The sequence below is a fragment of the Culex quinquefasciatus genome, chromosome 2, assembly GCF_015732765.1.
Source record: "Culex quinquefasciatus strain JHB chromosome 2, VPISU_Cqui_1.0_pri_paternal, whole genome shotgun sequence".
In the NCBI taxonomy this organism is placed as follows: Eukaryota; Metazoa; Arthropoda; class Insecta; order Diptera; family Culicidae; genus Culex; species Culex quinquefasciatus.
Genome location: NC_051862.1, coordinates 151,031,760 through 151,048,974, shown reverse-complemented (window position 1 = coordinate 151,048,974; position 17,215 = coordinate 151,031,760). Strand labels below are relative to the sequence as shown.

Sequence of the window (17,215 nt, the reverse complement as noted above, 5' to 3'; positions counted from 1 at the left end):
CCGGTGACCGTGAGACGATAATTTATTACAGGAATGGTCAGTTATTGCAATATCAGCAAAAGCGAAGCAGCAACGAAAAAAACTGACGCGCACGAATAGAGACCGAAATCGACCTTCACCGAAAAACTGACAGCTATGGCGGTCATCGCGCATCTGCTTCTTTGTTGGCGCAACTCGTTTGGTTGCCGACCTTGGCAAGGGTTACCGCCACCACCGGGTTAGTACCATCGCAGGCGCTGTCAACGAACGGGAAAGATGGCCGCCACCGCGGCGAACCGGTTCGGGAACCGGTTGGCGCGAGCGTGGCACAGAGCTTTGCCGGAACCACACTTGCAGTTAGTTTTTGAGTTAGTAGTGTTAGAGATATTTTTTAGAGTAAGGAAATTTGAGTTAGTGGCGAGAGTGTTAGGGAGAGAAGCGAGTTGAAGTTTAGTTTTTTAAAGAATGTTCAATTGGGTGTGAAAAGAAAAAGATCGGTTCAAATTATCTAAACAACTCATTCTTTTATTTTTGTTTTTTTCTTTCGTTTTGTTAATAAATCATCGAATAGTATATAATTTAAAAATAATCAAAAAAGTAAGTAACTTTCTAGGTTTATTTCTATAAAAATTAAAACAATGTATGCTTGTAAAAAAGGAGCTTTATGTGATCGCGCCCAACTTTGACAGTTGCAGATCACATCAATCCCTTTTTGCAGTGTTCCCTTGCTGGTCCTAACCGTGTGTGTGTGTCTTTAAGTTTGCAGTTTTTATTTAACTTAAACCGTAGAAGAAAAAACACGCTTCTCGTTTACATGACGATGTTATCCCTAAATGCTTGCTTGCTTTTACGCTTACGGGTGTTGAGAACGCACTTATACAACTTATTTACGGATTGCTCAAATTTCGTTGCTTTAAAAAATATACACAGATTTGTTTTTTCTTGTTTTCCTGCGAGCGTGCGCGTTCGTGATGTTGTATTTGTCGCGGCAGTCGCTCTTTTGTTTGTTTGTTGGTGTTGTTGCATTCGTGTTACAAGTCTGGTTTCTCAAAACACTCGTTAAACTCAAAAACTTAAGTGTAATAATTTAACAAAACAAAAATCAACATAACCAACAAAGGTGTATAATATTAATTTAAAAAGGTGTCGTTTCTAAATGCAATAATAATATATCAAAATAATAATAGTTTATATATAAAAATACAATAATAAAAAATGAGATAACTAAAAAGAGGCGACTATCGGCTAAGGTAAAAGTGAGTAATTGTAGCAAAAAACACACACAAACATGACGACTTGTCCTTACACGTGTAACGAGATACTTTCTACAAATAGCGCTGATATCGTGTCGTTTTGCAGTAGTCATTATAGTAAAACAAACATACAAATAATAATAGTGTTGTAAAAAGCTAAAGCACGCGACTGACAAAAATACGAGAGAAATAGTTTCTATACAATACACAATAAAGACAAAAAAAACTGGAAGAAAAACGTTCCTCCTCTTACACGGCCTTACACGTTAAACAAACAAAACAAAAAAAAAATCAGTAATACTGCACTGTAAGAATAATATGTGTATAAAAACCGCTTTTCCTACATCCTCTCTCGTTCTCATTTTTCGTTCTCTCCCGTTCTGTCACACTGTCAGTCCGTTGCGTTGACGTTTGAACACAGACAAGAAAATAAAACAATTGCGCGCAACGTTCGTGTGTGCGTGTCGTCCCCGTTTTTGACAGTTTGGTCGGCGTCGTCGTCGTCAGTTGGCTGCGCGCACACATCGAAAGGTAAACGGTAAACACAAAAAATAATTAGAATCGTTTGGTTTTTTGAAAAATTGGAAAAGTGCCTAACTAAAAAAAATGGGAGGGGTAAGTAGTGTGAGTTCTGTCACGCGCGAGGAGGAGTTCGCCGAGGGGTAGGAAGGTGGCGCTTATATGTTACATGTTTTGACAGCTCGTGCACCGCTAGCGGTGCGTGTGAGTGTGTTGTGTGTCTGGATGTGTTCGCTTGATTTTTTTCTGTTGTTTTTCTTCACACACTCGTTTTTTTAATGCATATCAGATAAATTTTGGTTTACCGTAAAACGCTACAAAACAGTTCAACAATTTATCTAAATATTTTCTTTTAAATATATCTATTAAATGCCTAATTGTTTCCACATGTTACCGCCTTATTATTCTTTGCTCCAATGTTTTTTTTTATCTTCCCTTTTCAGGTTTGCTTACCGGGGAGGGGATATCCACCAATTAAGTAATAGATTATTTTTCATGTTTGTTTAATTTTAACCGTACGCTTATCAAACTAGACGTATCAACGTAAAAAGGTGATAATAATATTTTTTTCGCGAAACGCGCCCGGGCAATAACGGCCCCGTACACGCTCGCGACGACTTAGATAGATTCATGTTAAAATCGAGTTTCGTGGGTGGGCGGAAATAGCAAGTGTGAAACGTGTCCTACCCCTCGCGCAAAAAGGCTCCTTACCAATGGAAATTGGCCGTTTCTTGGGTTTGTTTTGATGCATTTTTGTTGCGGTAATTTCCATTTATAAGAAGTCTGTTTTGTTTTTTTTTGTGTTGAGGGGGGTTGGACGCCGTCTGACAGTCGCTATTGTCCAAGTCTTATGAGTTAGGAGCGCATGTTTTACACATATCGTATGTTTAAAGAAGCACTGAGAACTAATTCGAAAACAAAAACACTATTCTCACTAGACAAAAATTAAAATAGAAAAATTCAAATAGTTGACTTAACTAACGCGTTTTGTTTTTGTTTCGTGTAATCGCTAGTAATCTTAATGAATGTGTGTGAGTGTGATCTCGCTGTGAACGAACATATACCCTGATATAATTAAAACACGCTGATTTTGCCCCACCTTTCCCTGTGTATCTGTGCAGGGGGCTAGTAAGTAGTTTGCGTTAAACATATACAACCGGACGGTCCTGACTAGGATATATTCAGGGGTTGTCCAAAGAGATAGAGAGTTTTTGTTTGTTTGTGTGTGTATGAAAACTCAATCGTAGTAGGCTCTTCTCACTAATCCACTTGCAATAACAATTGTTTTTTTGTTTATCAGTCGTAGAAGTCAAATCGATTCGCGTTAATCAATAGCTCTAATAATAATAGGTCATTAATTTAATAAGGATAATCATGCTTGCCCGTGCGCGCGGCAATTGTCAAAAAACGCTAACGCTCACGCGTGTCTTTGCGTGAGCTCCTCCTAACGCTTCCTCCTTTCTTCATCTTGATTTCAGTGTAATTTAAATGTACACGCTTTTCATGCATTCTCACGCGCTTGTGTGTGTGTTTTCACCCTTCTTCGCCCCACCCCACCTCATTCTATTCCGTCGTAATCTCCCGCGCAAGTATTGTGTGCGGTGTGTTCTGCCCTCAATTGTAAGAGGGGCAAACGCTCCCCCTTATCTGAGAGCAAAAATTTACGAACGCGACTTACTAAAAAAGTTCTTACTTGACTCTTGCGCTGCTGCGTTGCTGCGTCCAAGTCGGCCATGACAGAGTCTTGAGCGTGTTCTCGTTGCCCAGTTCGGCGTGCCTACTACGACGCGGGTAAAACAGCTGCCCGTTGATAACGTAACCTCCTTCGATCCGACGGGGGTCGACACCGTGTTCTTCCGGTTCAGCTGTGCAGTTCGTCGGCCTTGGTGCGGCTACTTTTTGTCCGAGAGCTAGAATTTGGAAGTGTTTTTTGGATGGCGTTAGTGAGATTTTAGCGTTTCTTTTAGGGGGCCTTCATCGGATTGTACCAACTCTCGAGAATGTCTGGAACCTATCGGGGGGTGATTCACAATTTCGTTCTTTCATTCTGCAACGATTCAGTCATTTCTATTTTCGATTAATTCAAGAGTGAGGACGGCCAAGAACCCGAAAAAACTCGTTTGACATCATCTGGATTGAGCCGATTCGCCAAAGTGGAATGAGTTCTACATCTGTTGAGTAGAACGGAGGAAAGAAGAAAAAATGCTACGCTAATCGAGCACGAAATGCTTGAAGGCAATTAGGTTGGAAGTTAGCAGTTGAAGTGTTCTAGAGCGCCCTCCCTTTCTGGTCTTATAACGTCGAGCTCTGATAAGGCAGTTGGGGTTGCGATGTTGATAACTGGCGAGGGATTCCCTCGTAAATGTTCTGGATAAACGGATATTGCGTTCTAGAGATTTAGAAATCATTTGTTGAAAGCAATCTAAGTCTTAAATTTCAACCCAATTTACCCTAACAAACTTTAAAAAATACTGCTCACTTTAAAAGGCTAAGAATTTTGACCATTAAACGACGTTTTATGCAAACCCACTGAAAAAAACTATGGCGGACATTGATTAGACAAAATATCAGCATATTCTTGCGAGAGTGTAACAATGCAAACAAAGAGCTGTCAAGTCAGGAAAACAACTGTTTAGTATTATTCTACACGCACAATCAAAATCACTCAGTTTTCGTCAACGCAAAATTAATCAGAAATTATTAAATTTCACCCAGAGTTAAAAAAAAATTGATTCTAATTCACTCAAATTTGAGTGAAATTCACTTGAATCTGTCAGAAGCCCCACTTACTCATTTCTGAAAAGGTTTGATTTTGACGAATATTGAGTGATTTCGAATGAGGGTGTAGTCACTGTCATCCTTTTTTCATCATTGTTCAACTTTTTTTTAGAGTGTTGCTAAGTTTCAACTCAAAAGTCATCAATTTGTATAAATGATGAAACTGTCAACCCTCTGCAAGGAAAAGTTTGTTTATGTTTTTAGTTTAATGGCAACTTTGTTTATGTTTACAGTTTTTTTTTCGAATTCTCGAGTATCTTCGCATCCTTAATCAGTAAAGTTTTCAAGATTCTTCACCAGCAATGAATCCTCTTCTCGTCAAGTGTCACAAGGTAGGTCTGGCCAACACTCAAAATTCGTGGAAATCGTGGTAACTTGGCACAAAGAAAGCTTGCGGATTAGAACGATGAGTGGACAGTTCCAGCGAAACAACGCAAAAGGTTAGAGTGTAAACAAACCGCTCATAGTAGAGTCTTCTGTTTACAAACTGACTTTGCTCCGTTTACATTGTTTTCTCTAAGTATTTCAAAGCTTTTAGAATGCAAAACAGGAAGTACAGACAAAAAGTGCCGTAGTCTGTTGCACCGAAAGTCACGTTACTTTTTTTTTGCTGCAGTTTCCTCGTTCGAACCCGCAAAAACCTGCACCTGACACCTGGCGTCATGATTGCTCCTCAGCGCGGTCAATGGGTCAGGGACGTGCCACAATTCCCAAACACGTGATCACGCGCCCCAAAAGTGTTGCTGACAGACAAGGATGTTTTGGCGTGTGGAGTTCCCGGTTCGATTCAAAAGTGACGTTTGTCAAACTATCAAGCGTCCACTGTCATCACTAATTGAATCTTCTGTTATCAGCTATCAAAGCAATCCAAAGGGCTTTTGTTAATTTGATTTGGTTAACCGCGGTGGATTTTCTTGAAATAATTCGAACTGTCAAAAATCCACCAAAGCATCTACCGGTGGATACTTTTCTACCACAGATTTTTGTGCGATCAATGTGGTAGATGCTTTGGTGGATTTTTGACAGTTCGAATTATTTCAAGAAAATTCACCGCGGTTAACCAAATCAAATTAACAAAAGCCCTCAAGTGTCCAACACAGGTAGCTCATTAGCTCAAGTGGTCGATAAGCAGGCCACTTCCTTCAAAACAGACAGCAAAGGCTGACTAGATCGTCCCATTCCAAGTCAGCTCAGCTGCGTCAGAAGGCGCAGCTGTTCCAACGCACCAACCGTGCCTTAAGACAACATCTTAATCGATCCGTAGCGCTCCAGCTGGTTCCGCGCGTATCGTCGCTGTGGATCTCAAATGCGTCACCGCGGCAAGAACTGGCGCTGGAGAAGGTGCGACGTAATAATTTGTCAATATTTACACCTCAACCCGCGCTCGCGCGACTCCATGGCATGCTAAGCTCCAAATACAAAGCAGTTGGTAGTGGGGCCTACTTATCTTCCATCGCGCGCCGGTTCTAGAGGATTTTTTGTTGTTGTTTTGGAGGTTTTTGGAGCACGGTGAAGTTGAGGGGAGCGGTTTTTTTTATTTTTTTTTTTGTAAAATTTGTAGATGTAATTTGAATCCTAGGTATTTTCAGAATTGAAGGTATCTCCTGAAGCTTAGGTATCTTCATAAATTTTGGTATCTCCAGAATCCTGTGTATCTTCAGAATCTTAGGTATGTCAAGAATCTTAGGTATCTCCGAAATCTTAGGTATCTTCAGAATCTTAGGTATGTCAAGAATCTTTGGTATCTTCAGGATCTTAGGTATCTTAAAAAAAATGTAGGTATCTCCAGAATCTTAGTAATGTCCAGAATCCTAGGAATGTCAAGAATCTTAGGCACCTTCAGGATCTCAAGATATCTACAGAATCTTAGGTATGTCCAGAATTTTTTTTCAAATTTTTTTTCCAGATCAACCCCACCGTGCACAACGGAGGAGCCCACCCGGCGGCAGTTAAACAGAAGTAAAGCAAACGCCTGCCCACCAGGTTATTGTCCCCGAAATTAGTGTCAACCCCCTTGTGTCAGATCTCCGACGCCCCTTCCCCCCTTCCTCTTAAGGGGAGGCGCTGATGGCCATTAGTGCGGCCGCCGAGGTGAATCGATTTAATTTGACATCCAAAATTTTGATGTTTAAACAGCAAGAAATTAATCAATCTTTGTCAGTGTGTCCAGACCGGAGGGCGAGTGTCCCGGATTCCACCCTGGACGTGGACAAACATTTAAACACGCGGTAGTAATTGCACGCGCGCGCCACTCTGCGCTAAATTGAGTGACTAATATTCGTCGAGCGCGGACATGCTCTCTCGCGCGGACTGTTGAATTAACTTCTGAGTCTTCTGGGTAAAAGTGAGGTTTGGGGAGGTGAAGTAGGGGGGTACTTTATATACTGCCGGGGTGGTTTTAAGGAGTGGTGGGGGTAATTGATGGGATTGCCAGCGCCGCTAAATGTGCGTATCTTTTTCACTTCCTGTAGAGCGACGTCAACTTTGTGCGGTGAAAAGTGGAATATTCTTGGCATTTGAAGAGTTGAACTTTGTTTCCAATTTTATGGTTTAAAAAAGGTCCGTTGAAAAATGTATCTCCAGAATCTTAACAATCTGTAGTTTCTTCAATATCTTAGAATCTGCAATACATTCTCAATCCATATCCAATTCACTCCATCTAAAACAATTTCAACACCCCCAGCTGCCAATAAAACTCGGTAACCAAGCCTGCAACATTTCTCAGGACGCGCTTCATTAATTTAGATCGAAAAACATTCCGGAACTTCCTATCCCTTTTTATAATCCAATAGTCCAATGACCCTTTTGCTGACCTTCTTTCTTGCAACGCAGCATAAAAAAGTAGAATTTTGAGGCGTTAGACAGGAGAAACCTGTCATGCGATTGAATTAGTAAATTACAGGCACTTTCTGGCCGTGTCCTCTCTCGAGAACCGCCAACCCATTGGGAGCCAAATTGCTCCCCGTGGACCATCGCACACCACCGATCTCGATAGCCCCAATGAAAAAAAAATCATCTCAGATAAAAGTGGAAATCTTCCTCCCACCTCCACCGAAAACAAAACTCTCCAAAATCCTTGGAAGAAAATTTTCATTTCCGAAAGCAATCAGCCGTCAGCTTCCCCGGCAGCCGTCGTTCTCTTCCGTTGCTTTCGAAGGAAGAGCTTGAAGGATCCGTCAAGGCCCTTGCTATTCTCTTCGCCGACCGTGCAAAGTTAATTAAATTTGTTACGTGGAGAAATAAAATTTTTCGATTCGCCTCCGGCGGAAAATGGGCAACGCCTGGCCACCAGGTGAAATCAAAACGGGACTTGCGGGAAATTTGGAAAGATAATTGTTCGGGTGTTGTCGATTCTTATTTAGAGGTTGATTCTGATTTGGACGTTCAATGTTTCTTTAAAAAAAACTGAATTGGAAAAAATACGCAATTTTCTGTTAAAAAATTCAAAAAAATCTATATTCTGAAAAATCAATTTTTTAAATGAGTGATAGAAAAAACTATCATCTCGACTATCATTTGATTATTCCTGCTACAAAATTTCAGAAGGTATAGCGACCGTCACTATAGCTTGTGAGTTCTCTCCTTTTGTCTTGTGATTGCCAGCATGAGCATTCTCTTTTTATCACTCATTCTCTTTTCCCTATTCACACTCACTCGCCGAAGATTCTTTTGTTTTCTCAAAAAACAGCAAAGAAAAAAGCGAGAGGGAGATTGGGAACTGACCATAAATTACGTCCCGTTAAACTGCGTTAGAAAATTATGTTTGGTGGCGGCTTTTGCGGTTATGCTCTGTTCAGGGAGAAACGATTGTGAGTAGGTGAATGAGAGAGAAAAAGAGATTGTCACACTGGGTTGTGTGAACACGAGATAGAGACCGACAATTCTTTTTGCTGAGAATTACTCGAAAGAACTTTCAAAACTGGGAACTTTCCTTTAGCATCCTACACAGAAAAGGAAACTGTTTGCAAAAACGTGAACGAATACTTAAAATTAAATTCAATCAGATTTTGAGAATGGCATAGAAATTGGCTTCAATTGATGTTCTTTCTGCATGCTACTTTCAATATCAGTTCACTTTAGCCTAACATTTGTAGATCTAATTTTCTGCAAAATCCACCTCCTACACAACTGTCCAATCAATTTAAATACCCCACAACTTCTTCCAATTTCTGCTGCACGCGACCTCAACATCAAACAAGTCCGCCCTCGCACTAATTTAATCAATTGTCCCAAAACTTTCCAAAACCAAATGTGCCCAGTTCCCACATCAATCGCCCTCAACCACCAGACCACACATCCAACTTCCCGAAATTAGTCCTCAGCCAACGTCCTAATCGATTCTTGTAACAATTACCGCTTCTCAACAGCGTCGCCGTCGTCGTCTCCGCCATCTTCGACGACCTCCCGCGCAGCATTTTCGTGGGTGTTCCTCGACTTGAAGTGGGCTGAAGGAGGGGGGACCCTCGAAAGGATACTTGATACTACGGTTGGTTAGGGGGAGAACTCCTAGCGCGTCAACGCCTGCTGATCATGACGACTTTTTTTCTGCGTCGCCGTTGCCGGCTGCACAAACACACACGCACAAGGAGTGACTACTCGAATCCTTCGCAAAAGGGAACACAAAAAAAAACGCAAAGGGAGAAATAGAAACCCAGCGGGAAACTCGAGAGGGGTTGGATCCGATAAAGGGCGCTGTATTTTGTTTGCTGGAAACGCAACTTACCTGTGTTTTCGAATTGAGATTTCCTTTGCGCGCGCGTCCCGTAATCTGAGCGCACGCACACCCGTTTAGGGGAACGCACGCACACTGCGCCGAGATGGCGACGGCTTAGAGTGTGGTTTGGGGTGGTCGCTTCTTCTGTGTTCAATCGCTTCGCTTCGTCATGGTTCTTCGTGGCCGGGTCGCGGCCGGATGGCGTCGCGGCGGCGGCCCACGGCCGTTTGCTGCTGCGTCCTCGCTGGCACGCAGGTTCTCATCCCTTTACAAGCCGATCGGCGGTACTTGCACGTACCGGTAGATGTACAGCCGGTAGTCCTTGCTGGCCAGCACGACGCTGCCGTCGTCCATGAGGGCCACGTCGAAGCACTGGGCGTGCTTGACCTTGCTTTCGAGCGCGGACACGAGCTGGCCGTCCTGGGTGAAGATGGTCAGGTTGAAGTTGTTGTGGTTGTCGGCGATCAGGATCTCGCCGCTGGCGTTGATGCCGACGCCGATCGGGTAGTTGGTGATGCCCTCGCCGCCGATTTGCCGCAGGAACTGGCCCTCGTAGTTGAACACCTTGACGCAGTGCGCCCGGTTGTCGGAGATGAAGATTTCCTGCTTGTCGTTGACGACGACGCCGTTGGGGAACTCGAGGTGTTTGCTGCAGCCGAACTTTTGCAGCACGTTGCCGGACTGGTCGAAGATGATGACGCGCATCACTTTGCACTCTACGACGACGATGCGGCCCTTGCTGTCGACGGTGACGCCGCGCGGGTGCTGCAGGATGTTAGCGCCGAACTTGCGCACAAACTGGCCGTACTGGTTGTAGATCTGGATTTGGTGCGTGGGCGATCGTTCCGTCACGATGATGTCTCCGGACGTTCGTACCACAGCGACCCGGTTGGGGTAGAGGAGCTGGCCGTCCCGTTTGCCGCACTCGCCAAACTGGAACTTGAAGCGACCCTCCTTGTCGAAGATCTGGATCCGGTGGTTGTTGGTGTCCGCCACGATGATGTCGTTCTGGGCGTTGACGGCGACGCCGCTCGGTTCCGTGAACTGGCCCTCCATCACGCCAAACTCGCCAAACTTGCAGTGGTAGATCATCTTCTGTCGCTTGATCTGTGACTTCGGTGGGAAAATGTTGGTGTTCATCAGTTTCGAGCTGAGATCGATCATCGACTCCTGCGCGGGGATGTGATTCAGCGGAATGGTGTACTGGTCGTTGATGTTGTTGAAGATGTCGTTGCCTCCGCCGTTGCTCCACTTTTCGTACGGGTTGAGCTGCTGCAGCGGTTGCACTTCGCCCACGTACGGTCCCAGGCTGTTGGCGCTGTTGAAGCGCTTCGAGATGATGTTCGAGTCGAACGCTGAGAGGCCACCGCCCATGCCGTTGGTCTGGGAGGGGGAGGTGGACATGCTCATGCCGTTGTTGCCGGAGTTTCCGTTCGAGTAGGGCCGGTCAATGAGGTGGCCGTTGCCTCCGTGGTGGATTGGGTTCTGCTGGATCAAGTTCAGGCTTCCGGTGCTGCTGGACGGGCTGTTTCCGTTGGTCATGATGAGGTTGTTGGAGCCAATTACACCACCATTTTGCTGGTTGGTGGATGTTGGTCGTGCGATCGGTGGTTGCTTCGTGGTCGAGGTCACGTCCGAGGTCGACCGGATGTAGCCGAACGTGTTCCGGACGCCTACCTGGATCGCCTGGTAGTTGGACACAAAGTCCAGCTCGTACTGGGACTGCAGATCTTGCGTGATCGCCGGGAACAGCAGCAGCTTGTTCTCCATGAACTTCCGCAGCATGATCGTTTCGGCGAGGCCGGCGCACTTGCTGAGACGCTCGACGAACTCGCAGCTCTGCAGCACCTTGTCGACCTGATCTTGGCTCTTGGTCAGCAGCACCGACTGGGACATGTTCTTGGTGTTGTAGAAGCTCTCGAGCTCCTTGAGCAGTTCCGCCTTGCGCTCGTCCAGCATCGAGCGGTAGAACTGATGCGTGTCGGTGATTTCGTTCTGGGCCTTGTGGTATTGCACCTGGATTCGCTGCGTGTTGTGTTCGACGTTCTTGATGAGGGTGCGGAGCTCGGTGGCCTTGGCGCGCACTTCACTCACGGTGTGGAGCAGACTTTCGATCTGTTTGGGCGTCGTATCGGGGTTGTGTTCGCACTCGTGCACTCCGTTCGGGTGCTCCATCAGCATGCAGTCCTTGCACACCGGGACGCTGCAAGTCCGGCAGAAGAACTTGAGCAGTTCGTTGGTGTGTCGCTTGCAGAAGTAGTTGGGTTTGTTCTGGCCGTTCATCTCACCGACACCGTGCACGTTCAGCGCCGACAGCTGGCTGTTGAGCTGGTTCACGGTGGTGATGGCTCCGCCCGTCCCGTTCGAGGTCGGTGGCGTTATCACATTGTTCATGATCGATTTCACCAGACTGCTGGTGTCGTCCTTGATGGTCAGGTTCAGCGAGGTCAACCGGTGTGGCTCGAAGCCGTTCATCATCTTGCTGCTGTTCAGAATGTTGTTCGCCAGCAGGCTTCCGTCTAACCCACCCAGTCCACCGCCGTTGGCCAGCGTAGTCGTTGTACAGGTCGTTGACCCCGTGCTCGAGCCCGACGAATTCCCAATACGAAACACCGAATGTCCGTCAAAGCAGTGCATAAACTGGTGCGCCGTAACGCAGTTGGCACACAGAAAGTTCACACAGTCGATACACTTGGCCACCGCATCCGACTGCTTGCTCTTGCAGCCGGTACAGCGCGGGAACAGCGACTCTGAGCTGTTCGACTGGGCCGACTCGAGGCTCGACGCAGTCACGTAGTCGTCGCAGATCGCGGAATCACTGGCCGGGGGCGAGGAACCGGTTCCGGAACCGCTTAGCGTAGTCAACGGGGAGTCCGACAGGTAATCCGCTGGTTCACCGTACGATCCGATCGAGTTTGACGCACCGGGTAACGATTCTAGCGATGGCGTGGGAGATGAGGCCATTTTACTGCACGCGCATCAATAGGATCGCCCTTTTTGTAGTTTTTTTTTCTCTCTTGCCGTAACTCTTTTTGTTAACCTTCCAAACACTTCTTCACTATGTGCTTCACTCGATCCTCATTGCTTCACGTTAACATCTCTTTTTCGGTTTACACAGACAACAAACTTTCAACAACTGTAGAATTCAATTTTTTCCTTTTTTGTATTTTTTTTTTTTTTGCAAATTTTCTTGTCGTTTCACGTTATAAGCTGAAAAAGGAGAAGAACCCACACGAGTTAACACTCAGAATTTCCCAGCGTCGATCATCATCCCGCTTGCACGATTCCTGGTTGGGGGGCCACCAACTTCTTCGTTTCACCACTAAAAATACGCTTCTTCGCGTTCCCAGCACACACGCTTATGTTTATGCTTCCAGCATACTTTCGTTTCGTTTTACGACTCCGCGCGCGTATGGTTCGCCACAAACTTTTCGACGGTTAGTCCCAACTAGCCAACGCAGAATCGCGCGCGCGTTCTTCCATAGAGTCGCCGATATACACACAGTGTGTGCGTGTTGTTCTTTGTTTGGACGCACCACACACACACACGTACACGCACAAATACACGTTCGTACTAAAAAAGGTTCGTTAAAAGGGAAAACTCAAGAAAACATCTTGAAGCAGGGTGGGACAGACAGGATGTGTTGAACGCGCGAAGGGATGTCCAAAGAGCAGGGGAAAAGGAACATAAAAATGCAACTTGAAGAGAGCAAAACAGGCTACCGAAAGGAACGCCGAATGATGAATTGGTCTGGAGACGAACGACTTGATACGAAATGTTTGGAAAGAATCTCACTGTCGAACGCGTGACGCGTGTGTGTGCGATCAGCAGAACACCGCAGAATCCGTCTACTAGCTGATCGAGAGCGATACGGTTTTCCTTTCTTCTTCGGCGCGAAGACGTCACAAGGAAGAACGCTGGCGCTTTGTATCCGCTGCACAAGTAGTCCGTCCACGGCACGTACACCGTCGTGCACAAGCACACAGAAACACAGACCGAGACACAGACAGCACAGTAGTAGGCCCCGGGAACGCTTCTCAAGGTTGTCCTGCAGCAACTCTAGCAGGCGATGACCGAGACATCCTTGAGCATCATCCCGGGAAGCGTGTCGACCACTTGGACTGTTGTGAACTGGCCAACATATGGAAGCGCGATTCCACGAAGACGCGTCGTGACGGCCGCGAAAACCACGTTTTAGCGAAATTGCGAACTAGCAAAAGCACACTCAGTGCAGTGAGTAACACACACAGTCTTCCTCGCACTCCAGCTTTCCAGCTGCTGCAAGCTGGCTCCGTACACCGCCGTATCAGCACAGCTTGCGGCTGAACAACGAGTCTGCTGAAGGCAAGAACCTCTCCAGGAAGCAACAGCGCAAAAGAACCCCCAATACACTGGATAATACTTTGCTCCCAGGAGATAATACAACAAAAAAATACACGGTTCGGTTCACGGTTTCTGTTGTGCATGCAGAACACGCGCAAGGGAGCACAACCCAAAAACTCACTGTTACTCTCGTCGAGTCTGCAGTACGACTAGCGGCCGTTGAGCATAAAACGTGATGGAAACCGCCGCCGCCGTCGACGGACAAGCTGCTGCGCCGATACACAGACACACGACCACGCTTGGAAAAGAAGGAGAACGACACGGACGAGCCTGGCGGGTACCACCACATACAAACCGACGACTCACTGCTGGGTAGAAGCTGTACAAAGAACGTGCGAGGGGTGCCGTATGGATACAGCAATCCAGCAGCGATACAGCAGTACGGAGAACGAATACAGGCTGTACCTGCTGCTGCTAGGCTGCGGTTGCGAGGCTGGGAGGTTCTGAACTCTCGAGCTCTCTCTCGCAGAGCGAGTGTGAGAACTCACGATGATTGTGAGTGACTTTGTGTGTGTTGGCGGCTAGCAAGACACAGAGAGAGATGGTAAACAAGAGACGGTTAGTTGGGGGCAGAGGCGTTTGGTGGGTTGGGTAAGTGATGCATCGAAAGTGAACTATGTTCAACAAAGAACACTTCAAAAGCGATCGCAACTCGATTGGGCGACTTGCAATTAGCGACTCACTTGGTTAATTGCAAAGCAATTCAAAATTTAAAAAAACAATTGAGATTTTTATCATAAAAACGACCAGACAATTTCAAAAAACTTTTAACATTGAAAATTGGTTCAGTAGAGTATTTCGGTAATAAAAAAGCGAGGGCTAATTGGACAATATTAAGTCTCGAATCTCTGTAATCAAGGCCTTATCTGCAAAGTTCTAAAAATCAAAACCTTAGGAATTTTCTCAGCTTTTCAATTTTTTTTTCAAGTCAGAAAAAAATAACTTAAGTGCATTTTGATTACGAATTAAGTATTACATAAAAAATTAAATCAACCATTTGATTTACCATTATTAGATATTTTTTGAAAAATAGCTTTTTTATCATGCTTGGTTTTTTCGTATTTTTTTTATTTTCCTACTTTTAATTCTAAATCATTACAGAAGTTTTTTTTTGAAATACTTAAGCTAAACCATCAAAAATAAGACGACTTTTTCTGTGATTCGATAATCGAGCGGATGGACTGTAATGGTGTTTTTTGGGAATCAATCTTAAGTGAAAAATGTAGAAATTCTTTTTTGAATTTTTGTCGAAAAATCATAAGACAAAAAAAAAATATTAAAAAATAACTTCGAAATTCGAATGGAAATTAAACTTTTATCGAATGAATACAATTTTATATACATTTTCCTTCGTTGATAATCATGTTTACCATTATCAAACCAGTTTAAAAATACTAAGATTTTTTGTGCTATTTCAATGTACAGTACAAAAATTGATCGCGGTGCATCTTGGTGGATTCTTTTCTACCACAGTTTTTTGTGTGATCAATGTGGTAAATGCTTTGGAGGATTTTTGACAGTTCGAAATATTTCTAGAAAATTTACCGCGGTTAACCAAAGTCAAATTAACAATGCAACCCGCTGTAGATTCCGAGCTGTATTGTTGTTTGAACATTCGTGCTCAAACTCAATCCAATTCAACGAATCATCTTTGCGGTTAACTTTATGCAGTTGGCCTGACCGTTTAGAAAAGAAGGATGATGGAAGTAATCACCCCGATAAAATGAATCAAGCAAGGTCAACGCTGTCAAGCTCAATCCTATATCTCAGAGGCGTTTTCGAGGGTTGTTTGGAGCCGCAGCTACCCCCAACAACGCCTCTGCCCCATACAGAAGGAACTCTCCGACTCTCAACGTTCCCTCAGCTTGGCGGGGGCATAGCCCGAGCATCATCGTCAATCATCAACCATCATCAGTTTTGGAACTCCACGAGCATCGCCGTATAGGTGAGTTCCCGCACGCGCTGCTGCAAGAACGCCACATACATGTGCGCCGACGACGAGAGGTTGGTTTTGTTTACACTCCATCGCCGCCGCCGCCGGAACCTGTGCCACACTGAAACTCCCGCACCAACACGGCAACATGGTCTCCCTGCAGACCGCACCAATACAACGTGAGTCCGGAGTTCGCGCCGGGTCCGCTGCGAAGAGAACGAGAGCAAGAGCGTGGAGAAGAGCGCGGAGCCCCAAAGTTCAAAAACATTGCTCCGCGCGCGGCCTGGCTGGGTGTTCTGCTTTGCTTTTTTTCCCCCCATGACTAAACAAAGAATGCTCTGGCTCTTCACGACCGTCGACGACGACGAGAAGCGCGTCATGTCCGCGTCGTAGTTCCGCGTGTAGTCTCGGGGCTTGACGACGACGAAAAACGGCTGCGGCGGCGAGCTTCCTTTCTTCTACACACCGCGCAAGTAGGGGGGTTTGGATGGGGGATCGAACCCGAGCGCGCACACCTTGCCGTCGCGAGCCCCCACCTCGGCTCCCTCGTGCTGTAGCGCAGGCAGACTGCGTCTGATGGCAAGGTCTGGCCTGCAGAACGATACGACGACGATGGGGACAGAATGTGGTTTGAGACGTTGTTGCATCGCGAGGGAGGAGGAGGAGTGAGCGAGAACGAAATGAACGAGCGAGGGGGACGTCACTCCGCGATAACACACTAAAACGCACAAAAACGAGCTCGAAAAGCATCAACGCTACTCATCGTGCCGAGTTTTCACATAACGCCACCTTAAAGCAAGTTATCGCAAGCTAACGCGCGTTAAAGCGAGTTAAAGCGACCAGCGTCTGCTCGACTTTTGAACCAGGGAAATCTTTCTTGCAACCTTGCCGTCGAGCAGTTTTTGGTCATGTTTGGCAACTCGGTATTTGTTTTGGTTTTTTTCAAGCAGTTTTCGTAAAAATAAACAAAGTAATTTGAGAGTTTTTTTGCTAACGTTCGGAAAAGTTTATTCCTAAACGAATGTCGGTTTCAGCCCATTTGGTGGGAAATCGCTGCATGTTTTGCAGCTCCGCTGGTGGTTCCTACGGGGCAGATGGAGTCGTCCAGTGTGGTGGCACCGACGGGGAACGAGTTGCTACAATCCGGGAGGGCTTGCAGGCTACGTACGACACGGACGGGAAGATTGTGTTTGTCTCTTCGAAAGCCGATCGGATGGAAGATGAAAGAAAAAAATGTGGAAGAACGACAAGCCAGAAGACGCCGTGGACAAATACGAGGATGAGGAACCTGTGTCGAGGCCGAACGGAACCGAGCGGGCTGAGGTCGAAAAGATAATGGTCAAGAAGCCCCAGCGAGGAGAAGTACGTGCTGCACATCAAGACATCCGGTAGTTCCCAAATCGGACCATCGGAAGTTTACAACAAGCGGACTTGCTTGTGAACCTACTCGGGCCACCGGCAGGCCGTGCGGAACGTGAGTTTTAACAAGTGCGGCGATAAGCTCGTGTCGGCCGGGTACGATTGCTGCCTCAAGCTGTTGGACACCGAAACGGACGACGTCGTGTCACGCTTTAGTTCGTGAAAGCCTGTGTGCGGTGGAAGCGTTGGACTAAACCATTTGGGTGAGTAGATTTAACTGGAAATAATTGGATAAG

The 17,215-nt window shown here is 45.9% G+C and overlaps 1 protein-coding gene across 4 annotated transcripts; it reads right to left on the bottom strand.

Moving 5' to 3' along the window:
- Nucleotides 1-910: 910 nt before the first annotated feature.
- Nucleotides 911-13,895, bottom strand: LOC6050968 (brain tumor protein). Of its 4 annotated transcripts, none has more exons than XM_038250140.1 (4): nt 13,749-13,895; nt 9,253-12,453; nt 3,445-3,661; nt 911-1,743 (listed from the first exon to the last, which is right to left on the bottom strand). In XM_038250140.1, exon 2 carries the CDS (start codon nt 12,205-12,207, stop codon nt 9,511-9,513), a length of 2,697 nt encoding a protein of 898 aa, XP_038106068.1. In that variant the 5' UTR covers nt 12,208-12,453; nt 13,749-13,895; the 3' UTR covers nt 911-1,743; nt 3,445-3,661; nt 9,253-9,510. The 4 variants fall into 4 exon arrangements, with proteins under 4 accessions (XP_038106068.1, XP_038106067.1, XP_038106070.1 ...); XM_038250139.1 differs by having other exon boundaries at nt 13,683-13,781; XM_038250142.1 differs by lacking the exon at nt 13,749-13,895 and adding an exon at nt 12,626-12,641.
- Between the last annotated feature and the right edge of the window lie 3,320 nt (nt 13,896-17,215).

What these genes read in the sequence shown, in the direction of transcription:
- LOC6050968 (XM_038250140.1), bottom strand. Translation starts at nt 12,207, where the DNA reads ATGGCCTCATCTCCCACGCCATCGCTAGAATCGTTACCCGGTGCGTCA.